This window comes from Bacillus rossius, chromosome 8 (assembly GCF_032445375.1).
Source record: "Bacillus rossius redtenbacheri isolate Brsri chromosome 8, Brsri_v3, whole genome shotgun sequence".
Classification (NCBI taxonomy): domain Eukaryota; kingdom Metazoa; phylum Arthropoda; class Insecta; order Phasmatodea; family Bacillidae; genus Bacillus; species Bacillus rossius.
The window spans coordinates 66,675,432-66,702,419 of NC_086336.1; the positions used below are offsets into that span (position 1 = coordinate 66,675,432).

Genomic DNA, 26,988 nt, shown 5'->3' on the forward strand with positions numbered 1-26,988 from the left:
GTTGGTAGTGTGGTGTTGTCTTGGAGGGTACCAGTAAGGTGAAGTGTGGCTGGGCAGTTGGTAGTGTGGTGTTGTATTGGAGGGTACCAATGAGGTGAAGTGTGGCTGGGCAGTTGGTAGTGTGGTGTGGTCTTGGAGGGTACCAATGAGGTGAAGTGTGATGGGCAGTTGGTAGTGTGGTGTGGTCTTGGAGGGTACCAATGAGGTGAAGTGTGATGGGCAGTTGGTAGTGTGGTGTTGTCTTGGAGGGTACCAATGAGGTGAAGTGTGGCTGGGCAGTTGGTAGTGTGGTGTGGTCTTGGAGGGTACCAATGAGGTGAAGTGTGGCACCGTGGCACCGTGCTGTCTGCAGGGGGACGCGGCCGGCCGGCAGCACTCGGAGAACGACAAGGACGGCCCGACAGGGGACGCCAGCCCCTCCAAGGAGATGCAGCCTGGCGGTGAGTGTCCTCCCGCAAGATGGCAGTGTGTAGACAGTTACAAAGTCTCTTGTCGAAGCTGTTGTGTGATCGGGCGAGGGCTGAGAGGTGGTTGGTGCGCAGGCAAGCTGGAGCAGGCGGAGGACGACGGCTTGCAGGAGGGACGACTACCACGCGTGCTGGTCGCCAGCACTCCGCAGGGAGACCTCATACGCATCAGCCTCACGGGCCAGCGTCCCTCCAGCTTTCCGGTGAGCGTGCTTTTTGCTGTGGCATTGTTTTCAGGAAATATCTGCAGTCTTTAATTAGAGTTGTGTTTTTTTTTGGGGGGGGGGTTGGTGGGGAGGGATTGTTTGCTTATTAAGTAAGCCTTTCACTGTTCTCATTAATTAAATTGTAAAATGTTCGTAAAAAATATTTTCAAGTGTAACATTTGCATTAAAGTAGCTGTCAGTTACAATTTTAATAATATTGAAAATCCTACCCGTTAATAATACTAAATGGATCATAAAGCTGAAACTTATAATGTTTATTCAATGTTATTGGCTTGTGTGTGGTCATAAAATTTGTATTACTTAATTTATTTGTCATATTTATTGAACATTTTAACATTGTGATACCTAAGTTAAATAATACTGTTTCCTCTTTAAATTATTGAAATTTAGTAGTATTAGTAGTAGTAGTAGTTGTGGTTTTAGTAGTACATAGTAGTTTTAGTAGTACAGTAAAACCCCTTATTTGCACTTTTCAAGGAACCCCAAGGAAAAAGTGTAAATTGCGGGAAAGTGTAAATTGTGGGAAAGCACTTTTATTGGCAGTTAATGCTAAATTTTAGCTTAAAAAAATGTATCAGCATTTACTGGTGCTACAAGACAAACAATAGTTGTTTACAACACATTAAAGTACTAACAGGAATATTCAGTTCCTTGGCCAAAACCACTCGGGTACCCACATGCTTGTCAAACTTCTCAATAATTTTAATTTTATCTTCAATAGATAAAGTATTTCGTGGAACTTTATACCTATCCATCTTCAATCAAAATCTTGCCATAAATAATATTGTGAACGATAAAAAAACACGTGCTAACCAAAACGGACGTTGACTAATGTAAACAATGAAAGCCATCATAGATATGTACTGTACATAATGCAGCACTACTAAATATACGTACTGTGTATGAGCGCTTTCCGGTAGTATCGATAGCTCAGCGCTTCGGACTATGCTCTGCTACGAGAGTGCTCTATGACACCATAAATACAACCGTTTGTGGTTCTGCTACGAAAGTTCTCTATGGCAGCAAAGATTAAAACGTTAGTAGAGGAGAGGCACCATAGAACTTGTCGATACATCAAAACGAAAGGTTACAGACAATAGGCGAACTACTTCAAACTTTTCACATCTATGACTAACGTGACGAGTATTTACATTTTTACCGTGTTTTGAAACGTACATTCCGGGTTTTTTGGTTACGTAGCGGTGTAATTTCAGGGAAAATGCAACACGAAAGTTAATGTACAATAAAACGGACCTACATAAAATGACGTTATTTGCGGGAAAACGTCAATAACGAAAACGTAAATACGAGGTTTTACTGTAGTTGTTTTTGTAGTAGTAGTTAGTAGTAGTAGCAGTAAGTAGTATTATTTTAATGAGCTGAAAAGTTTCAATGACCCATAATCTTGCTCAGGCATTTTTGTGAAAAAGTGTGTCCTTTGTGGTAGTAACTCAAGATATGTTTCATGGCCTTTAGAATCTCTTAAACAGTGCCCTAATTCTAAACTTTTATAATTTTTATTGTATTTGTTAAGGGAATTGGGAATTATGAAAATATTATGAAACAAAATCTAGCCTGGCTTTGGAAAATCTGTAGTTTGGTTTTATAAAATTAAGTAATAAAAAATTATGCATTTCAGTGTAATATTTTTTGTGAATTTGTTAGGTTTGACGGTAAATTGAAAGTTGCAGCATTGCTAACATCTATGTATTATATAATTATATTAACTGTGACTATTAGCCAATTTGTATTCATCATGGATCATGAAAATAAACTATCGCATTGATTAATGCCTAGTATTTTAGTTACTGCATTTGCAGTTAACCCTAATTTTTTAATGCCCACCTTAATACTTTGAATTGCTTACTAATTTGGTGAAATTGAAATAAGTATTTTAAAAAACAAAATATGGTTAAACTATTGTTCGGTGCCGTTTTAAAATAAAATATGTAAATAACATAAAACATAAATGTTAACTCACTTGAGCTAAATTATATTTTTAATGGTAATGTGACATGTGAGCATCATATAATTATCAAAATTATTTAATACTCTTACAGTTTATTAACTATGTGTATGGTGTAAAAACTAGCAAGACTCTAGTACAAAACAAATATCAGATGAAGTTGATAGTTACGGACGGTGACTTGTGACCCGCATGAAGTACCATGCCAGTATTATTTCAAACATGTATTAATCAGTCATATTTCAGGTATTATAATATTGATTAGACAAACATTATTTTAAACACTAAGTACAAACCTGTGACAGGAATTAATTTAAAATCAAATATTTTAAATTAAATAATGCATATGAAGCTAAAATAACCAATTGTAATACATGTTCCTACAATCAGAATCTTTATAAACTAATTATCTTGAAGTATTATAATTTTCAATGTCATGTTTAATGTACAAATACAGTCTTAATTAGACACTTCTTATTGCCAGTTAGAATAGGTTTTAATTAGCTTTCTAATTCAGATGTTTTTCTGTTGACATTACTTGTGACGGTGCTTTCTCCTAAATAAAACAAGTTGATCTGCCGTAAATTTAAACTAAACAACCAATTGTGATCTGTGTTACAAATTCATACCCGTGTAAATAGATAGCATTAACAAAATGGAAATTTTTCAAAAAACTTTTTCATTTGGTGGTTGAATTTGTTTTTTTCACAAAATCAATATCCAAAGATAAAAACATTGAAACATATAAAATAATTATGCACAAGATAAAAAAATTAGATGACAAAAGCATTTAGACGTAGCGGAAATATTGTCTTTAGACATGTTACATGGTCTTTGCTATGAAGGATTCTTTCCTTTATAATACAAAACTATCAACCTCAAATATAGGCTGACACCCACATTTAAACACCCACCTTAATGCAAAACTATTTATTATGATAAAAAGTATTTGTTATTTAAAACCAAGTTGTAATTGAATGACAAATGACAAATTTATCTATTAATGACAGGGCATATGATATCAGAAAGTAGCAGGTGAAGAGAAAAAAATTTACACCAAATTGAATTTTCATAAATGAATACTAATGGAAAAATATAATACTACATTGCTCTCTTCTCGAGAATTGTAGCCTCAACTGATTCTTCATGAGAGCTGGTAACTTTAAGATTGGAAAGTCTATCGTATTGTGTGCATCACATCTCCACTCAGTGAGTGCCAATAAAATAATAATAATTTCCCTCTCTCCATTTTAATGAGTTATAAATGGCTATAATAGTGAAATATTGATTTGTGTGATGGGGAAACAAATGCAGTTTCAATCTTTATATCTCAAAAATAAACTCGCTGCAAGTTTGTAAGAGCCGAGGTGCTTGTGTGTGCTGTGTTGGGACAGCAGGGCAGAGGTGTTGGCGTGGCATTGCAGTCGGACAAGGCACGTGTGCAGTGGGACCAGGCGGTGTGGCGCAACGCACTCAAGATGAAGGCGGAGATAGAGGCGGGCACGTACGTGCCAGAGCACCTCAAGAAGAAGCTGGAGGCCAAGAGGCGGGCCGTGCTGACAGACGACAAGCTGGACCGTGGTGCTGGCACGGCCGACCAGAAGCACAGGTGCCATATGACCAAACTTTAAATTAATTAACAAAAAAAAACATAACTTTAACAGGATACAGTGCTAACGTTGCATACCAATCTCAATAATTGTTGTAGTTCACTCTGACCACAAGAGTGCGCAGGCTGTCTCAAAAAATGTTTACTCTGCAAGCGACAAAGTACATGCGCTGTGTGCAATGGAGCTATCAATATACTGAATACTGTATTTACCTGCAGAAGGGTCGCCTGTGCATATGGATCGCACCTTTAATTTTGGGTATAAAAATGTAACATTTTCACAGTAAAGGTCGCCCAAAAATTTGTATTGCACCATATATCTGTCTCCAGTATAAAGCTTATTGTAGCGTAAGAAACATGGCACTGATGTTGACCCAGGTCTTTAATCTTTCCCCTTTTCATCCTTTATGGCTGTTCCTCCCTCCTCCTCCCCTCCCCCTTACCTCAACCCAGGGAGAACCATAAACACTGCTGCATGCACTGCTCAGATATTTTAACTAAACAATTTATACCTACTGGTAATATTATATATTATATTTCTTAAAAACCAACACAAACTGGTTATATTTATAACCACATTTTCAACCACAACAAATAAAAAAATTAAAATCAAAATGAACATTTACCATTATTCCATGCATAATCAGCTGTAAAAGATTACTATAAGCTGATAATATATCAATTAATTATGCTGTTTACAAAACATTTTTTTTCAAATACATTTTGTTTTTTAATTTCCTAATGCTATTAGGGTTGTGCGATTCCATGATTTTCAGTTCGATTCGGATTCGATTCTCACCACAAGAGTTGAAATTCGGTTCCGATTTCGATTCTTTGGGTAACTTTATCTACATAGTCATTAGTAGAGTCCCGTAAAAATGGTTTTATTTTTCCTTAAATTTCGTTTTGAAAAAATCAAATTTCGGTTTTATTTCGCTGTTTTGGTTTTTCATGTTTACTTTAACTTTTGAGAATGGTTTTATGACCTACAAGTTTTGCTTGGCTAAATAATAGTGGCACGGCGTATACTCGTATACTGCACTCTAAAGTCAACACTATTGGCAAATAAAAATTGTAGGCTTGAAACAGCTCGGCACGGCCCGGTGCCGCCTAGCGCGCTGCCTCGGCACGGCCCGGTGTCGCCTAGCGCGCTGCCTCGGCACGGCCCGGTGTCACCTAGCGCGCTGCCTCGGCACGGCCCGGTGTCGCCTAGCGCGCTGCCTCGGCACGGCATGTCTCAACTTAGTATTCTTTTAATATTTCTTGCTGCTGTTCTTTGTCCCATTGACGCCGTATTCACTTGCTCTGCGGTCGTATTGCATTTGCTGAGAAGTGTAGTTACGGCAGTTAAAGGTCACTGATTTTGCTTATCAATCGGCGTAGTGCCATGTGTTCATGTTTACGAGTAGTAGAGGTGTAAAAGTAACGAAAAAAAGTGTACCCGTATGTATTCGTTACTATAACAATTAGTACTCGTTACTATCGTGTCGCTACGTTACTCGTTACTTCTGATACCGCATAACATGCAATGTTATGTTGCAGCAACGAATCGAGTCGTATTGCGTACGCGTACAGTATGACGTCACGTAAATAATAATAAATAGAATATAAACAATTAACAATATTTGATAATTAACAGTTTTTGTTAACCAAGAAACAATTAAATCTCATTAGAGCGGTTTTATTATATTATCTCTTTTAAGATAAAAACAACAAAAAACGTGAAAATACGCGATAATAAATAACAAAAACATACATATTTCTAATTTGTAAAAAATACTTTCTTATAAACAGTAAAAAACTTGGACGACAAATTTCCATATTATACTTAATAAACAAACATCGTTCTTTGTAACGTAAATTCATCGAATATGCGCGCGCATGCGTAAAACATACGAAAAATGCGAGTAACGAAATCCAGCCGTGTGTAACGTTTCGTTACTCGATACTAGATGGCGCACCCGTTACTCAGTCAGTACCGAATACATACGGTTTGCTACACCTACAGCTCTAACGAGTAGGTTGCCAAGCCAGTCAAACGTAGTTGAAAGCATGAGGTTGTTAACTGTTCAACATGAAAGGAAGAATTAAAATTTTATATTTCTCTACAAGATTAATGTGTAAATACAGCGGGTTGAAAATCATGGCAGCTATATTGTGTTGAAAACATCGCCGGTATTTTTTATTAACTTTGTGTTGATGCTCAGGTACATTTTTCTCTTTTTAATTAGTTTATGATTGCAATTACTGCTTTCGTTTCAAATTGTAATGATTACGTGACGGGAATACTGTAAATCATTATTTACTTTCATTACTACAAAGCGGCCATGTTGAAACTTAGAAAAATGGCGATGTGCCGTCAACGTCGTGTTTACTTGTTTTTCGCGATGTCTTGCATGGGTGGTCTAATTCATTATTATCAGTTTTATTTCTCGATGCTGTGCGATTTCGGTGTTTTGTCGCGAATTAAGGTAAATTGCGGTGTTATTTCGCGATATCGCGATTCGCGAAATTTCCGTGTCTCTAGTCATTAGTCTGGTAGGACTAACTAAAAAAAAAATTGCATTTATTTTGAACCATATGTATTTAACTTAAATGAATAAGAAATACAATTCTGGAATATGACTGCGGCCCTTAAACTTGCCACAATTTTCATCCATTACTTATTTAATCTCTTCACCACTGTTTAAAGATGTCAAATGTTACCAACGGTAAAGTCAGCTGCCTCACTGGAGTCACCAAGATAGTGCGCTGCGTGCTGCGCTAAGAAGTATAATTTATTAATTAACCTACATTTGCACATATGACGTATGCAGCATGGCCTAGCCAGTAGGTTTATTTAAATTAAAACCAATAAGTAACATATATTTCTTTGTTTTTTTCAACAAGATCTGTTCCCCTAAAAATGGAAAAAAATACGTAAATATTATTAATTTATTAACTTCACGAAGTTAAACCACACAACAATGATCAGCTTTAATTAAGTTTTGTAAAAGGCAAAAGCATAAACAGTAAACAGTACTTCGATACTGACAGAATGTTACGATTCAGTGATTCGATTCCTTTGTGTCTCGGCACGCGCGATCTAAGATAAATGGTGGCCTGTCACGGTAGCCTACAACTCACGTAGTTTCGGTTCCCTACCACGTTCGTGCAACTTCGGATTTCTCTCAAAAATTGAAATTAAAAAAATTCGAAGGGTTGGGTTATTCTGTTAACAGAAGACTGTCACAGAATGGCGATCTTTGTAAATGTATAGTTGAACAAGGAACTATTTTAACTGTTAACAAAAAATTGTGCGTTGATGGTTGTAAAATTCATTTTTAATATGTGTTATTTATTTTTCAAAACAAATAAACCAACAATATTTTTTTCCCGTGCAACGTGAGAAATGGTCATGAGTAATATGCCGTAAGTAGGCAGAAATAAAAATGTTTGGGCAGATTGTTAAACTATTTCATAAACAAGCAGTTTTCGTATGGTATTTATCTTTGCAAGCCTAAACAGTTAGTGGTTCTGAACGTGTAAATTATATCATACACGATCTTTGAAAATAATTTAATGTTCGGCCTAACCTATATTTCATAACGTTATGAAATTTGCTTGAGTGAAAGTGCGCGGCAATTTTACGAGTTACATTAATGATAATTGATGAATAAATTTATTTCTAGCAATCAGTTGAACGGTAACGTCAATTTCTTCGATTTTTTTACTTTTGAAAAAATTGCCAGAATTTTTCGATTCCAAATTTTAGTTTCGGTTCCGGGTTCAAATAGTTGAGGAATCGAATTGAAGTTGAAATTATCGAGTACCCGCACATCCCTAAATGCTATGTTTTTATTCTTTCAGTAAATTTGTGTGAAAATATTTTATTTATTTAAATATTTTGGATTCAAATGAAATATTCACTTTTGTGTTTTTTTGTGTATTAGTTTTTAACAAACCATATTTAGTAACATTGTTCTTCAAGTAGGGGTGTGCGCATATTCGTAAACACGAATAGTAACTGACAAACTATTCACATTCATAAGTCGAATAGCAAAATTTAAAATTGAGAATACCGTATTGGCCCGAATATAAGGCGACCCATGAAATTTTATTCTGTTATTGTTTTATGAGACAGTAGTGAAATTAATTTGATTACATAATGCAAGTTTAAAGTTCAGAGTGTAATTTATTTTTTGATTGCAGTTACTTAAAAAGTTTTAAACATTAAAACTGGGTTTTTATATTGCAGAAATAACTTGACATCAACAGTGAAAGTTGGTATAGGATGAATTCACGATGTGTGCAATGTCAGATATTCGTAACAAATTGAGTATTCATTATTTGAAGTGTAAGTAATCAAAGTCGAATCAAATACCAATAATAAACTATTTGTATTCAAAATTTTAAAATATTCATGGGTGTAGAAATAAATGTTATGTAATGTAGCTTACATTTAACTTAAGTGACTAGCAGAGAAAAATAAAATGAATTTTAATTTTTTATGCTCTAAGCTTGGGGAAATTTCCAGTTGAGTAGATTCAAAAGTTAAGGGGCCCGCCTCGTCAGTGGTGTGTGTGTGTGTTAGTGAGACGGGATGATAAGCGCGACGCTCGCTGGTATTTCTAGCGCGGTATATCCTCTAAGCGCAAGGCTCTGAACTGGCGCGCAGTCTTCTCGTAGTCACAGGATAACTGTGAAATTTGAGCGGTGACCGTAACGTTACATGGCAGAGAAATGAAGATAAAGGTGTAATGCAAGTCCCTTGAGTGCTTTCAAGAATCTGTACTGGTTGTTTTACGCCAAAAAAATTACTCTGAAAACGTGTGTTTTTAGCCATTTTAACTCTTCTAAAAATACAATTTAAAAACTTAATCCGAAATCAAAAGTAGCTACTTTTCGGCCCTCAGCGAACTCTTGGATGCTCTTCGTAAGCAGTCCCCACTCGGATACCTAGGGTAGTTTTGAAATTGCGTTGTTTGTCCTGAAGCTCTGCGCGCCGTGTGTGTGTCCGGGTAGGCGGGGGAGGTATTGCAGGACCACGAGGAGTGCGTGAGGTGTGAGGGTGTGGCAGGTGGTACGCGACGGCCGCTCGCATCGTGGAGCTGGATAACTGCATCAAGTCGTCGCTGGGGCTGGTGGACGCGCGGCCCCAGGAGTGCCTGGTCTACCTGTCGGAGCTGTCCACAGTCGCCGTCGACACGCTGATGCTGCTCAAGTACCCGCACATCGTGGACACCATTAAAAAAGTACCTCCCGCTCTCTGTATACAGCATTTGGTAGCAGTGATTTTTGAATGGAAGTCGATTGGAATGTAAATGTGTAAACACAATTCTGCCATCCATGGAAATTTCAGAAATCTTGAAAATATGGCAGACCCACGTCATTCATCTGTATATAGTGCTTTTGTGAGCATAGTAGAATTTACACGTTGCATAGGTATTAAAAAATATAACTTTATAATAGTCATAAAAAGAAGCAATGTCAAACAGAAATCCCTTTTGGCACAGTCTGAAGGTGTAGGTAGATTTCGAAGTACCTTTTTCTTCTGGAAATATTTTGGAAACTTATGTAAACTCCTGGAACATTTTAAGAACTTAATGTATACAACATCCTATATGTTTGCCAATATTCAAAAAATTTTGATTAAACACATTCTAATATTCCATGGAATGAAAATATTTGGAAATTTTTTAACATCCTGCATTGAATGTCTTAACGAATTTCATATTCTGCATGCTAAGATAGTTATGCAATTATTTTTGAACTTTAAACAATATTTTTCGTCCTTTGCACTAATATGTGGTTATGTAACTTTTTTTTTTTGGACGAAGGTTCGATGTAATATTAAAATGGTTAAAATTACAGTGAATTTGATAAAATAAATTATAATGAATTTGATAGTATATATTTTTTATACATACAAAAAACTAGATAAAATATTTTTGGATATCGCACAATTTCTTTTAAATCTACTTAAAACCCTTGTTAATTCTACTCCTTGCATTAATGTTTTGTTAAATAAAAAATACTTTATTCAAAAGTTTTCAACAATATTTAAACTTTTAAACTGTTAAACAAAAATAAATATTAATTTGACAGAGTACATGGTAGGGAAGTTTTAATTATTTTCGTTTTTCAACCCCAGATTGTTTCAACTCCTTGCAGTAATGGTTTGTATTATTGAAAATTGTTTCAAAACAAAAGTTTTAGATAAAATTTATCAAATTTACGTACAATGTGAACGGAGGCGTACTAAGGGAATTGTTAATTTATTATTTGATTTTAACCCCTCTTTATCCCCCCCTTGCAGCAATGGTTGGTTGTATCAAAAATTATTTCAAACAAAAGTTTTGATAATTGTTATAAGGTGTATAAACAACTTAAACAGATTTGATAGTATGCCTTACTACTAAGGGAGTTATGAATTTTTTGTCATTCAACCCCTGTTTATTCTACACATTGCATTAATAGTCTAGTCTTGGTTTACAACAGTGCAATAACACTGTAACTCCTAAAATGTTTTACTAATCTATCTTAGTGTTCAGTGGCTAAAGCAGAAGAAGCATTCATCAAAGATGACTCGTAGCATCTTGCTCTTTCTATAAAATTACTTTGGACAGTTTTTCCTGTAAGATCTTTTATCTTGAGGAACTTCAGAATCGTTAACTATCTCTGCCTTTAAAAATTATGATTGGTCCAACTATTATAAAGAGTCGGATGTAAATTATCATGTTGATCAACTTACCAACTCCATATTTAAGAATATTAATGACTACATCCCCTCTGTTACAAAAAAAAAAAGCTTCCAGCTACCTCAGTTGGTTCTCTAGGGAGTTAATACGTACAAGCCCTTAAATCAAAGAAACAAAGAAACACCTTCATAAACATAAAAATATTATTGTGTGTGACAAACTGATGCAGATTTATCAACAGTAATATTAAGGTCAATCCCAAAAAATGTTGGTACTTTGTTAAAATAATGAGAAATGGTTTTCATGGACAACACTCATTTAGAGTAAATGGTGTTATATCTAGTGATCCAGATCTGTTATCTAATGTTTTTGCTGACTATTTTTCCAGTATTTATGTATCTTCTAATGATAAGTATATAATTACTATGGTTACTATGGTTGGTTGGCTGTTAACACTGAACACACTTCACCAAGCAATGGCACCACAACAGAGACCCCTGTTTGTAAAGTCTGTCTCTGGTTGGTTTGTTGCAGCTGCGGCGGTACGTCGGGAACGTGACAGAGTGGGGCATGGATGAGACACAAAAGGTAAGTTACTAAGTTGTGATGCGAGACATTGGTGGTTTTTTGATGGTGTAAAATGTTTGTATTTTTCTTAAGTATTAGTGTACTCCCATAAAGTTCAGTTTTTGTTACTTATAAATATAGTGTGTTAGTCCCCAAGTAAGCTGAAATGATTATGGTTTTTTTTTTTTTTTTTGCAGGAAACTTTTGAGAAGCAAGCAGAAGCCATTCGTAACAAAGCCTCATTTGTGTACAACAAGTTCAAGGTTGGTACGCACTGTAAGCCAGACACGCCGTGTGGTGTCTGTGCCTCGCAGTGACGTGACGTGACGTGACGTGACGTGAGGTGACGTGCTGTTGTGTGTGCGCAGGCTCTGTTCGTGGTGCCAGAGGGCTCGACATTCCTGGACGTGTTTCACCAGAAAGTGATGCGCTTCAAGGAGGCCACCAAGAACATGACTGACAATGAGTTCTTCAACCTGAAGACCGACCCCAGTGAGTGAAGCATGTCAAGTCTAGTTGTAGTTCTCTCTGCTCTCAAATGTTTGTTGTGATCTGAGTTTTTTTTTTATCCTGAAGGAGAGTCTTGTTTTTGTTAAAAATAATAATAATAAAAATTCTTATGTTTTTTTTTCTTCTTAACAATTTTTGGACCATCTTGTAAGTACTTCCAAGTTTATTTCGGTACATTTAGTAGTGTACCAGTAGTTTACCGTTTTAACAAGTATTTACACTGGTACCTTAAAATAGCGTACAAATTGTGAGGAAAGTTGATTAATGTTAAGAGTGAGATGCATTTAAAATATGAAAATGCTGTATAATTACAATTTCTTGTTCGTTTTCAATGAAACATGTACAATTTTAAATGTGCTTGAGAAATTTTTTAACTTGTCTATAGAAATGAATTTTGCACGGTTGACAAATCAAATTACATTTCGGGGGTATGAGTTTAACCGTTCAAGTCTCAAGACCGTCATTGTTCATCAAGATTCCATCATACAAACCAGCATTTGTTTGCGCCCCCCCCCCCCCCCCCCCCCCAATCCAACTCGGAATCTAATATTAGCAAGAATTTTTTTTCCTCCCCATGTAAGGAAGCGTGACGCTTGTTAAAAGAGAATTATAGAGCTGTGTGGTAAATTTCCCAGATTTTGAACATGTTACAACGACATTTGGAAGGTCCTTCGTTAAATTCTCAATAGTTTTTTGAACCCTTGGACCAAACTTTCCCATGGCTTCTTGCAAACACGTAAACACTTTTGGTAATAATTCACCAGACAGCGTCATCATATATTGTGCCGTGTATGAGTGTGTTACCGTGTTAATATCATGCCTTTTAACAAACAGTTTTTTAATTTTTTTTTCCATGTTTTGTCATAAGTTGACTGTTACTGGCAACCTGTCTGGTTGGTATCAATCACAAATTTTTGTCAAAATTTGCACTGATTGCCTTTGTCTGCAGTTCAAAATTTGTGTGGATTCAAGTGTTTCTTCCAAAGTTACAGATTCCCTGTTATTCACATATCGCGTGTTCTTCCTCTGCCGAATTCTGTTCCATTGTTTGAATTTTTTCACTTATTAAAGTGATGCTTTAAAGATCAATTCTTTCGGTTGAAATTGGACTGCAGCAGCAGCCAATGCCCTGCTGTAGGTTCCTTATGTTCACCTGAAAATTAAAATCAAAGTGTCATGTCATTATTGTAATTTGTTCTTAAAAAAAGTTACTAGTAAATTTGATGAAAATGTACACTTATTTGCTGACAATTTTTGTGAAGCAGCCATGGGTCCACAAATCAATTATGGAATATTTATCAATTGTTGTTCTCTTTCCATCTTTCCAAATCGTCCCTCCTTTTTAAATGTCGATATCCTTTTATCTGGAGAGTTTGTAGATTCCACGTGGGATATTCTTTTGCCAGTCTCGCTACTTGTATTTTTGTCTCCAACGAAATGTATCCGATTTAGTCCTTTTCTGCTAGATATACATGAATGCATCTTTTAACCATAATTTTGCAGCTGCATTATGCATTGAATTTTCATGAAATTCATAATCTGCAGTAGTCAAATAATCTGGACTCACCTCCATTTTTACAGTAAAGATGTAAATTTTGTGATGTTCAAAGAATTCGCACGTACACTATTAATTCATGTTAAATGAGCAAGCTCTCATCGCTACACAAGTTAACTGCTGAATGGGGCCTGTTTGATCGCATTGGCCCTGTACGAATAGAATACAGATGGAAGCCTATCCCTCCCCTTGTCCTTTCACATCAGATTCTTCAGGTTGAAGCATCCAGGTACAAAGCAGTTCCAGGTACCTTACCCAATCGTAGGCATAAGGAATGTCGCAAATTACGATAGCCATCAGCGGCCCCAATCGTACTGGTATCAAAGAAGGATGGCAAATAGAGGTTTTGGATGGACTACCGGAAGCTGAATACCACCAAGCACAACACACTTGCTGGCAGTAGGTGGTTCTCAACACCACATTTGAAGAGCGGTTACTGGCAAGTGGAACTTCATCCACAGCGGTAGTGCTAGTGTTATGCTCTGTGTACTGCAGGGCTGTTTCTGATGCCTTTGACGCTTTATAGAGTGGGAGATAGCTGATATGTGTTGTCTGCTTCATCAGCTGCATCTGATTCTTTATCAGATTCCCATGTAACAAAAGATACAATTACATCCGACATTACTTGGTCTTCTGGATCTATATCTAACCACTCGTTCAAGTCAGTTTCTGTTGTCTCTTCGCACCCAGGAATTTGTTGCTGAAGATGTAGAACATATGCAGGCTCATTGATGCTATTGATGTATGTTAAGATGGGCCGTAACTTTGTCCATGATTTTCTGAATTATTGTTGTGAAACTTTTTTTCAGTGCTTCAGCCACCTAGTAGATCACATCTTTGATATTGGCCTTTTTAAGGATTTGGAGTATGCTTTAGGAAAAGTCACACTCTCAATCAGATGTCTAAGAAAAAATTTTATGGTTTGAAGCACCTGCTGATCCATTGGTTGCAGCAGTGGAGTAACATCTGATGGCAGAAAAACATGCATTTGGAGTTTTTCAACTGGGTTTCTTCTGTTTCTCTGCCCTGTGGCTGCAGAGGAAGGCACCCCAACAGACCAGACTTGCCACCATGTTTCACACAGCATTTGCTTTCTGACATCCGTTGCTTTTGAACTAGTAAAAAAAAAATTTAAACAGTGGCTATGTGTTTTAAAAGAGACCATGTAAATCACTCTTTTGAAAGTGGCACCAGAAAGGGTCTAGTAAATGTGGAATAGATTTTATAATTTAAATAATTTTTTAGTGCTCTACTTGAATTGCGATTTCCAATCCATGAAATCTTTTTCATCAAATTATAATCACAAAGTTTGGGATCACATTATTTTCGGGTAAATATGGTATTAAATAAGAGAGGTGATAGGTTACCTTTTAGAGGAACTCGAGAACAAACTTGATGTATATCAGAATTGAAATTATTCATTGAAACAAAGAAAGTTCTGTTGATTAGATAACTTAAAACCAATTTAAGTATTTATCATTTAAACCAATGTTAGCTAATTTTTCAAGTAATGTATGATGATTTTCTGTGTGAACGGCCTTTGATAGCTCAAAGTAGCAAGCATCTATTTGGCCACGTGTTGTTACTTGAGACTATAGAGGATTGAGAAAATTTTGTCAGTAATAGTTGTTTTTCCAGTTATAAAACCATGTTGATTATTAGAAAGTTTTTTTTTCTAGTTAAATTGGTGTATTGATATTATTTCCCAAAGACTTCAGCAAATATATTTAACAGCGACGTGGACTTATAATCCATAACATTTGATTTGCTGCCTTAGCTACTTTCCTATTTCTGGGTCAAAGTTTGCTATCAATAAGATAGTTAACCTTACGGACAACTGGTGGAGTGTGCAGTGGGCGTGTGCGCAGGCATCTCGCCCAAGCCGGAGGAGGCAGCGGTGACGGGGGACGCGGCGCAGAACGGCTCCTTGCCGACAGAAGAGGCTGACCAGGACTTCTCGGGGGGAGCCGACGAGAACCAGCCCCCCAAGAAGAAGTTGCCCAAGAGCAGGAGCTCTGTGAGTGCCTTGTTCTATCACACATCAGTTTCAATATTTCTTATTCAAACAAAATATATTTGATGCACGTAATGAAAATTGTTGCAAATTTAATTATAAATATATTTTAGTTTTTTTTCTAATTTTTTATTTAATTTATTTTATAATTTTAATTTATTTGGCAAATGCCATGCCAAGTCTCTGTGTCCTACTTCTCCCACTCTTCTACAGGGACATGGCAACATACGGATTAAGTTTATCTTTTTTTTTTAATAAACCATTCACATTTATAGTCCAAATCACAAAAAAAAAAAGGAAAGACACACAAATACAAATAATAAATAACATAAAATATAATAAATACAAACATCTTGTGTCCTACTCTACTTTAAATTTTCATGAAGAAACACCAACTCTTCGACATGTTCAATTGTTTAATTTTTCTCTTTTGGCACTGACAATATTGCCAGCACTAGAAAAAACCCGTTCACTGGCAACCTCTTTTGCTGGTATGCCAAGATAATTCAAGACAATGTTTTTGAGTGTTGGAAATCGGGTTATATTATTTTTCCACCACAAACAAGGACCCTCCGTTATATCTATAACAGGTTCACACAGGTACATGTCCAAGTTCTGACCGAAGAGATTTGTTGAAGTACCAGATTGTTTTTGAGCTTGAGAAGCCAGCAAGCCAAACTTCTCCCATAGAGAGCCAGGATTCTGTGGAGCAGGCCTTTGTGAAGCTGAAACAAAAATAGATTGAAAACATAGTATAAAAAAATTGAATTTTTTATTACTGAAATACAATTGGTTATTTATTAATGGTTTACTTACTGGCATGGTTATGCTCAGTCTTGTAGGATTGTGCCTGGCTCTGCTGTGTAAGGAAATGGATAGCTTCATCCTTCTCATGCTTGTCTAGAAGAATGTGCTTGAAGCGGGAATCCAGCATCATGGCTGAAAAATATGGTTGCTTTGTTTTGTAAGCAGGAAACCTTGATTTAAGTGACAGTAGCAAATTGTGCCCAAATGTTTTCCCAGTTCCATGTTCATTTTCAGCACAGTACTTGTCCAGTTTGTTTGTTATTAAATAAATAATTGGAATAACAATTGAAATTGTCGGTGTCCTTTCACCACACACCTCCACTGTTGCCTGATAAAGAGGTTTGAGAATTCTCACATATGTATCAACCATTTTTCATTCTGAGATACTTAGATTGTCATGTTTTCCTTCTGAAAGCAAGTCCCTTGAAATAGCTTCCTTAATGGTCAGTAACCGTTCAAGCATCAGATATTCAGAATTCCAGTGTGTTTCGCAGTCCTGAATCACTCCAAGTTCTGGCAATCTCAATTGATTTTGAATTTAATGAAGCCTCTCCATGCCTGTAGTCCTATGCTTATAGTAACCAACTATAGATCTGCATGCGTTAACCAAATCTTGTATTTCTGTGGAACTCTTCTTTGCATCAGACAATACAAGCTGTAAAGTACTGTATTTACTCGCATATAGGTCGCGGAAATTTTACCAGATATGATTAGGAAAAAATAAAGTGCGACCTATATGTGAAGAAAAATTTTTTTAAATTTTTGAGGAATTTTGTTTGCAATACAGTAGAATCCCGCCGATGCGACCCCCCTCTGATGCGTCCATTCCGTTTGTACGACCGTTTTTTGAGAAACTGAAAAATTTGAGCAGAGAAAGTCGAAAATTTGAGTAAAATTGGCTGAAAAACAAGTCTGTTACACTTTGTTGGGTGCTATGTGTTCACGTTTATCTTGGCGAGAGCTGTACTGTAAGCAGGCAGGCATACAAAAGACGGCTAAAAATAGATACCACCCCTCTAGACTGTCCACGCGCTGCCACTATCGCACGAAAAGCTGTCTCAGATGTCATGCTATCTTACCCGCCCCCACGAAAAGCCACTGTGGTAGCTTCTGCAAGCGCATAAGAAACTCGACCGGCCAGGTTGGCGGTAGCGGCGGCTTAATGTCATACGTGACGTGACGCGACGCTTACCTCTCCCATTCCCTGCTAATTCTTCAAGGCTCATCCCTCCCAGAGCCACAAACCATGTAAAAACAGCCTCCCCCCCTTTTTCCAACTAACATTTCAACACATTCCCTCCCTTAATTCAACCTTCTGCATGAGAAACTGTCAGCAACCTCCTCCCCACCCACACCGCGTGCGGCAAAAGCCAGGTTGTATAGTCCATTCTCGGTAAAATAAATATTTTTATGGGCTTATACGACTGTCCTTCGCCGTTAATAAATACTTTATAAGTTTAAGTTATTATGATACAATTTGTTTATTAGTCACAGAAGTTTATGCTGAAAAATCACTAATACCTCAAATTTTATTGAATAGAAAAATTTAGCAGGGCCGTAAATATATTTATTTTACTGCATAGTTACTTTTCCATCTGCATTCGAACGTGTTTTTTTCTCCGCTGTGAAGGGTCGTGCAAAAGATAATTGCTTGAGCTGTCAAAATAAACATTGCTGACGGCAAGGGCGGGAGCGCATCTTGTCGGTCTGTCGCTGTGATTATCTACTCCAAAAAAAAAGTCACAGCATTTCAGGATAGCATTGTTCTTATATCTTTCGTTTAAAGCCGAATATTTTCTACCTGATCCACACAAGTTCCTTCGCCACGTTTTGAACGAAAATTACAACCAGCCGGCTAGCATAGCCAAACTCACGTGACGTGAATTCACTTAACATGAGTACCTATTTATCGGAACCCATAATGAAAACCGCTGTAGATATAAAAAATCATAACAGGCCTTTTTTATTCATAATTAAATTTACTACAACTTTTATTCTGTGCATTTTTTCAATACAAAGCCCTGTTTTCGAGTTATAGTCTACAATTAAGACTTTTTAAGAAGTCAGAAATCTAACTTGACTTCAATTTTCTATATTCGGTTATTACGAGTACTTGTTGTTACAACAATTTATCACGCCATTATCAGCTCTCGTAGTAGCAGATTTTACGTACCCGTTAACTCTTTCGTGCACGGCGCGCCGGCCGTTCGCGTCATTTAATTACCAGTGCGATCTATATGGGGGGAATTTTAAATACCAAATTCAAGACCTCAAATTATGGGTGCGACCTATATGCGAGTAAATACGGTATGTGCAAAACATTGCAAGTGACTGAAGGGTTTTAATAATGAGACTGCAGCCTTCATGTTCCTTGCATTATCAGTCACTAGAAATACAGGCAATGTGTTGCATGTATCACTCAGATTCCATTTCTGTAAGCATTCTTTGAATTTTTCGCATATTGGATAAGCAGTGTGGTCACTAGAGAAATGAAATGAACTTAGACAATGAGACTGAAGACTGAAATCTTGATCCATGTAGAGCATAGTAACTGACAAGAATGCAAGTATACTTCTCGACGACCACAAGTCTGTTGTGAACGCTAGCGGTGACACAGTGGAAATGGCACTCACTGCCTATTTTAGCATTCAAACTGTTGACAGTTTCTTCATACAACTCTGGAATTATTTCCCTGCTGAATGTTTTGCTCTATGGCAAGACTGTACAGAGGCTGAGCCAATTTTAAAACATTTTTTAGGCCTCTTTCGTCAACAATGCTGTATGGATGGCAACCATTTGCTAACCATTTACCTACTTTTGTCAAAGCCTTTTGCTTCGGGTGGTCAATACAATACCCCAGGTGACAAAATTAGCTAGCTTGGACTGATTTGTTGGTACATCTGATTTAACTGACTTTTTTTCACTTCTGCTTGATAATTTGAAAGATGTGTACAGTAAAACCTTTTTGTTGCGACCCCATTTATTGCGACCACCTCTCTATTACAACCCGATTTCGAGGAACCGTGAAAAAATTGCCGAAAATCGGACAGAACATAAGTTTCTTGTGGTGAGTAGCGTGTTACTGTGTTTCTCTTGCCGAGTGCTGTACTGCCGTAGGCAGCGCATATCTAAAATTAGATACCACTTCCTTTCGACCGCTGTCAGCGCTTGACAACCCCCATTCCACGAATCACTTTATCTGCTTCATTTTAACAAGAGTAAAAATATATTAAAACTGTCAGCAAATTGATAAAAGCTTTATGTGTCCGCAAAACAGGGCACAACACTAGCCCGCCAATTGTTTTCATTTAAAACTTGGCTAAAGAACTTGTATGGATCAGGCTGAAAACATCCGGTAATACGTGTAGTTTATAAGGAATCTTGTTATGAATTGAGATGTTATGTTTTTCGTGTAGATATACACAGCGACCGACTGGATGCACGCCCGCCTCGACTTGTTTTAACTGCCGCAGTGATGTTTATTTTGAAAGCTCAAGCAATTATCTTTTCCCGTGGGTTGACAGAAAAAGGTCGCTTCACCCAGCATAAAAATAAAGGCTACGCCACTTATTCCCCACGCAGGAAACACACTGGCTGCCGTCTGTCTCCCCCGCATTTATCTTTTTCTAACATTCCACGTCTCACCTCTCGCGCGAGCAATAACGAAGCGATCACACATTGGGTCGTTTTATGCTTTGTTTGGTGATAGCAGCTTGATTTTATTCAGTATATTCCTTTTCATAGGACCCTTGCTATTAAAATACATTAATATTTAATTTTGAAAGCTTGTAAATTCCTTGCCAGAGATGACTGAACTCTAACTTGGTGTGAAAAGTGATATATTTTGACATACTTTTTTTTGGGCGTGTTTGGTGGGGAGGGAGGGGTCCGAAAATATTTACAACAATTTTACCTCTCCCTCACCGCTTAAGTACCCCATTCATAATAGCCAAATTTTACGGGCGAAGAGAGGGTGAAAAGAGCATTTTCTCACTGAAGGTTTTTCAAAGGGGAGCGAAGTTGGGGTGTTATAAGGGAGGACACTAGATGGTTTGTGTGTCTGGGAGGGATGAGCTAGCCTTGAAGAATGTTAACGAGGGGAGGGAGGGGTGAGCTTATGCGTCATGAAGCCATTGCCGCCAGCCAGCCAGGCGAGCTTCGTGTGCGTCCACTCGCGTTGCAGAACCTACCGCTGCCATATTTTTAAAGGAAATGTCCCATTATTTTTTTTGTAATTCTTACATGAACATTATTGGAAGTATTAAAGCCGACATAAAACTATGCTGTGTGTTAAAATTAACAGATTTTAATAATCTTTCATTTAGTTTTTTTTTTTTTTTTTAAATTTTTTTTTCTTCTGATTTACACATTTTGGTCCAATTTTTTGATGGTTCCCGAGAATGTATTTGTAAAATCACTGCTTCGTTAAATCCGGGGTTCGTGACATCGGGGTTCTAGTGTATTTAACTACGGCAAGCAGAAAACGTACATGTAAACTAACACATATTTTCTTTAGAGGTGGCCTGTAGGGCGAGGGACTTGTCATGAAGGTTGAAGTGGGTTTAAAGCAAAGCCGTCTAGCATTATGAGTGACAGCATCCTGCCATTGAACGGCTGGTTTCTTAGCGAGTAGCGGTTTGGGAGGGGGGGGGGGGGGGGGGTTGAAATCAACTGGAAATTTCGGAAAACATCTATTACGACCCCCCGTCTATTAAGACCCTATTAATGGAAACCGTGAGGGGTCGTTTCAGAGAGGTTTGACTGTATTTTTCCAGAAGAATGGCCAACTCATTTTTTACATGCTTTATATTAGCTTCACCTGTATGTTTGTTTGTCTGTCCGTCTGTAACTCTTTCGACTAAGAGTGAGTGGCTCATCACTGTAAAATGTCCCACCAATTTCATTACGTTCGTTAGCCGAGCTGTCTAAGGCGCGCGACTTCTGTGACGTCAGCTTTCGGATTCAGCGATCGTGGGTTCTACTCCCGGCCACGCCGGAAAAAAAAAATGTTTTTTTTCCCGGTAAATTCTAAGATTATATCCATACATCTAACTGTAAATGATTCGGAGAGACTTTACCATTTCTTTGTGACGTTGCAACTCCAAATAGTTATCTCAGATGGTAATAGGTAGTGTCGGTAACTCATTTCCCTATGATAATTATACATAAATATAGTTTAAAAAACTAAAAAAAACATGCTTTTAAAGAATATCAAACTAAAAAGTTAAAAATATAGTTTAAAAAACTAAAGAAACATGCTTTTAAAGATTATCAAACTAAAAAGTAAAAAATAATTTTAAAATTTAATTTATGACAATAGTATATAAGCAATACTAGTATAAATGAGAAAAAAGCATGGGGCCCTTAATATACAAAAAAATATGGCACAAAGCGCCTCAAGCTTTTTTCTCATTTATACTAGTATTGCTTATATACTATTGTCATAAATTAAATTTTAAAATTATTGTTTTACTTTTTAGTTTGATAATCTTTAAAAGCATGTTTCTTTAGTTTTTTAAACTATATTTATTGCCTTCGGATGTTGTGTTGTGTCTGTGCATACCTGTTGTGGAAACATATTCCGTTTCCAGGACAGAAGGACACAAAGTACATTGCACCTTGTTATTTGGTAATTTCTTAAAGAACTTCCAAATAGGCGCAGAAGACACACCTGGTTCACTTTTGCTACTGCCTGGAATGGCAGGCTCCATCGTTCACTCAAGTGTATAAACTACCCTTTTTTATTAAATGAAATTTACCGGAAATAATTATCACGCGTACTTTAAAAATACCACTTGTTTTCAATTGTTCACTTTCAGTCTTACATAATGACCGACTACTAAAACGTAAAACCCTCTGATGTTTATGAAAGACGTTTATAATGCATGGTGTCTACTAGGTCACGAAAGTCACGAAAGTCATGAAAAAGTCACGAATGTTGTAAAAGGTCACGAAAGTCCCGAAAAAGGCACCATTTTTAAATATATTTTGGTAAAAGTCACGAAAAAATTAATTACAAGGCTAATGTGTATTTCTTGTGCACTGATCTTTTATATACCATATTTTTTGTGCTTTTGGCAGCTTGCATTTTCAGGAAAATCATCGCTTAAGATGTTCCCACACAATACATTTTCCTGTGTTTAACTAGGCCAGTTCCGCCATTTTCGCCATAAGACGTTTGCTTTAAAATCCTGTTCAAAATGTTGCTTACAGCTTCTATTCTCCTACGTGCAACGTCATAATTTTCACATAGAATGCAGAGAAAATTTTAATAATAGCGATTTGATCTTCTTTATTTAAAAACAAAAGTCCATTAGAATGCTGTGAAAACATAATTTATTCAATTCTTGTACCTTACACGCTTAAAAAAAGGATGGTATTCGTTCCGTGGCGGCCACGGCGTAGTCAGTTTCATTCTTACTCTACAGAGAGCACAACGATCGCACATAATCAATTGTAGCTGTCAAGGCGTCAATGCGCACGACCCGCGTCCATATCGATAAGTTGTTAGCCAAATGGCGAGCGTTCATAATCGAACTTATAGCGTTGATTTTGTTTGTTTACTGCCTGCTTGTGTGTACGAAACGGAAATTTATGTTTGGCTAGGATAAAAGAAAGCCAAAAATTTGTGCACAAAATGTGTGATGTATTTTCGTGTTTTGGTTTTGTTACCGACTATGTTTACAAATTACAAAACACAAAATCCCTAAATTGCCGCCACATTTTATTTTCAAACTGAAATCATTGTCGAAGAGGTTAAAGTGCTACGGAATGAAATTGTAATATTTTCTATGATATAATGTGCTGAAAATGTTTGCCAATAAATGTTAGTGTTTTAGCGCTTAAAGTGCGGCGAAAATTGGCATGCAGAAAATTAATTTTATTCAATTAAGTTTCAAACTAACCGTCATTTGTAGGCTTAACTTATGTCTTTTTTTTTTTCAGTACTTAGGCCTATACATTTTGATAAAGAAAAGTAAACGTCCAATTTTTCATTTTATTTTTTATGTAAGGTTAGGCTACACTTAATTTTATAACATTTAAAAATTATACCATTTTTACAAGTTTCGTGGTCACACTTCAGTAGAAATTTTCATGAAAAAGTCAAGAAAAAGTCACTAATTTTTATTTTTGTAACTCAGTAGACACCCTGTAATGGCATAAACATTTGAAACCAAGATGGCGTCTTTCAGTTTATTAGTGTTTCGAATATTACACGTTTGGCAACACTGCTTATTGTTTCTCTTGTTAATTTTCAAGACAAATTATAACCTAGAAATACTGCAAAGATGTTAACATTCGCCAAACTTAAAAATATATTCATTAAAAATAATATGCAACATTGAGTTCTTTATTTAGTCAGAAATTTATTTTAAACTATGTTTATGAACGAGTGTTGAATTTACATTAATGTTTATAAATTGTATTTTATTTTTTGTGATGTCTTTTTACTTTGTTCGTTTAATACGTATACGAAGTTGTTACGGGACGTATGTATACATAACGTATTTTTATAATATAAAAATTAGTACGACGAAGGTTTTTACTATTTAAAAAAATTTGTTTTCCCGAGGTATTATCCCGAAGAGAAAAATTATTTTCCCGAAGCTCGGGAATGGTTTTTTCCCCCCGACTTTTATCCCGAATTTCGGGATCCCGTCCACCCCTAGTTTATACGTTTACAGCTCTGGAACAGTTAATGTTGAAAAAAACTAAATGTTTTCTGTCACACCAATTTTAACCATAGTTGTTTGCTGCAGAAGTAGGGCACAGGACATGATGAATGACACTGCAGATAATGACGTGGAGGGAGGAAGGAAGTCCACCCAAGTTTCCTTTTTGCCCTCCCCACAGGGACTCCGGTGTGCAAGTGTTCAGATCACTGCCTCGTCCGGGCAGCCTGGGGTTGATGCCCAGCAGGTTCAAACCAGGATATGTTGCAAGTGGGAAGCGTGACGAACGTTTTTCACCTATTTCCTCTTACCCATTCATTCCAATTATCTTCAATTCTCATCTCAACACTTTAATGGTCTCTAATGACCCAGATGTCAATAACATGTTAAGCTTCAGATAATTCATTCCACATTCATTCATTCAAGTTTGTCGCCAGGTTTCCTCCTATTTCAGTGGCAGTTAGTTAAGACAGTTTCCCCCTCATCCAAGCTTCCTTTCTCACTTTTCTCAGTTTACTTATTGAAGGTATTCAATCTTTGTTGAACTTAAAAAATGCCTGATAAGTGATGAGATGTTTGTCTGTTCCAGGATTTGCTGTAACATATAGCTGTAGTGATCTACAAAAAAAAAGTGATATTGAAAAGAAAACCGTAGAATGTTTTATTTTTCTCCGTAATTGTGTTATGTTGAAAGTCGTACTCCCATCTGTGGTCGTAAGTAACTATACACTGTACTGATGTGTGTATGTGAACTGTGGGTAATGCTTTGTGTGTTTCGAGTTGCACACCGAGCAATTCTTGCATGACGAGGACGACCTTTGGCAAGCGAGCCGTGTCTCGGCCTGTTTTATGTCGCGAACATGTCGTTTTTCTCCTTGCTATCTTTTTTATAGTGTTCATTTGCATGTAGTGCCCTAATGTTTTGGCCTCAAAATTTGTAGTCAGAACTATATTTAAACTCGCAGGTATTTACCTGTAATATGTGAATTCTAATTGAAATCTTTTATTTTATGTAAATTAAAATACATTTTGTCATTAAAGAATATATTGGTGTGCAAAATGTCTTTGGAATTTCACAGATGTTTCCATTCTTCAAAAAGTGTGTGTAGATGAGCATCGATACAGATTGCAAGCTGTCTCACAGCACTTGTAGCGTTTATTCTTACAATGGCTTCAAAACTAAACTTCATTCCCTAATGACTTAAAGCTGGGTTTATAAACTATACAAGGCAAGAAATTGAATAACATTTTGAAATACCTGTACGTATATAAAGTAAGCAAAATGCAGAAATGTAATGCAAGCATCAACTTGAAACTTCTGGCATTTCCACTTTCAATATTTGAAGTGTTCCGAAAATGTTTCAAGATTAAAACAATTTTCTTTTTAACACTGCTTTTATTAGCTTCATACGTATGTATGTTATATGCAACGGAAACTTTGAACATGATTTTGACCCCTTAAAAACATTGGATTAACTCAAAATTTGCCATACTTATCAAGGACCGATGACAATTCAATATTTTAAACAGTTAGACCTGTTATCCTTTCTAGGATAATCAGGATTAGCGATTTTTTGTTTTCCTAAACTAGATAGCGCGGCATGTCTGTCCGGACTAACGTAGGATTCCCCATAATAGTTCATTTGTTCTATGTGAGTATGTTTTGTTATTTGATGTTGAATTTTTGTAATGTTTTACAAAAGGCTATCTAAGTGTATTTTTGAAAAATATTTGAAAAACTAAAAAAACAGGTAAGTGATTGAAATTTGGTGAAATCATAGCAAATATCTTAAGCTATTTTGTAGCACCTTAAACGTATTGGTTCTTTCTAACCTAAAACCTATGTAGCCTTAGGAACACAAAGAATAATTTAGGGTTTTAGGAGGAGATAATTTTGAATGGTTAAGCAGTGTATTGCTGCTTCATAATTTGTGACGATTATGTAAACACTAATTCTAATTATTTTAGTAATTGTACCGAAACTAATGCATGTGAGTTACACTTTGAACATATTATTTTCACATTAATTTAGGATATCACGAAATAACCAAGGTATCACTAAATTAGGTACCTATTGTCTTTTTTGTGTAGTGTAAGCACAAATGTAGAAATGACTAGTAAATTTATTATTTGTTATTTATTAATAAATTAATAATTTCACACTGACGATGACGGCAGGCTATGTGTAGCATGCAATATTTAAAATCGTTACTTATAACAGTGTTGGGACTAGCTCCCAATTTTAACAGCTCTTCCACAATATTAACAAAGCCTAATTCAACCGCTGTACAAATTAAGAGCTTATTATTGACACATTGATGTTTAATTGTAACATCATATTTTATAAATTATAGTTTAAAAAAACTAAAAAACATTCCTTAGTAGAAAATCCAACTAAAAAATATAAAATAAATTTTAATAAATTTTAATTAAAAATAGTGTAAAATAAAAAAAAAATGTATTTTATTTAAAAAAAAAAAGCGTGGGGTGCATGGTGTCAATAGTTATAATTATTTTGACAGATATGAGTAGAAGGATTATCGTTATCTTTAAAAGATTTGTGCAATGGGAGTGCATGACTTGATGTAAGTTTTTGGACATACGCCATTGCTAAGAACTTTTTCTGTTGAAGAAAAACTAATAAATAAAATAAATAAATAAAAATAAAAATACTAAAAAAAAAAAAAAACACAAAATTAAGCAAACAATTGCTGTTGTCAACAAGGATATGAACACCACAAAATATTCCGAAACAGGAATATGGTCAGCAAACAAAGAAAAAACAAAGAAAAATGTACTAAGAGAACGAAAAAAAAAAAATCCCCACAAATGATGACAACACAAAAATATTGAAACCCAAAATAATTCAGCACAACAGTTGAAGCGAGACAAAAAAAAACAAAACGAAAAAAC

The 26,988-nt window shown here is 36.1% G+C and overlaps 1 protein-coding gene across 8 annotated transcripts in view; it reads left to right on the forward strand.

Annotated features, from left to right (window-relative positions):
- The window catches only part of LOC134535152 (PC4 and SFRS1-interacting protein), a 69,949-nt gene extending 44,814 nt beyond the window's left edge, over positions 1 to 25,135 (forward strand). For 2 of the 8 annotated variants that reach the window (XM_063374130.1, XM_063374129.1), the window contains exons 8-16: positions 353 to 440; positions 543 to 670; positions 4,085 to 4,269; positions 9,329 to 9,503; positions 11,484 to 11,537; positions 11,714 to 11,779; positions 11,885 to 12,008; positions 15,450 to 15,598; positions 24,665 to 25,135. In XM_063374130.1, coding sequence (XP_063230200.1) covers positions 353 to 440; positions 543 to 670; positions 4,085 to 4,269; positions 9,329 to 9,503; positions 11,484 to 11,537; positions 11,714 to 11,779; positions 11,885 to 12,008; positions 15,450 to 15,598; positions 24,665 to 24,676 — 981 coding nt within the window. In that variant the 3' untranslated portion in view covers positions 24,677 to 25,135. Of the gene's footprint in view, positions 1 to 352; positions 441 to 542; positions 671 to 4,084; positions 4,270 to 9,328; positions 9,504 to 11,483; positions 11,538 to 11,713; positions 11,780 to 11,884; positions 12,009 to 15,449; positions 15,721 to 24,664 lie in introns of those variants that run through there. The other 6 variants (XM_063374133.1, XM_063374132.1, XM_063374126.1 and 3 more) reach the window with 3 other exon arrangements.
- Positions 25,136 to 26,988: the final 1,853 nt, after the last annotated feature.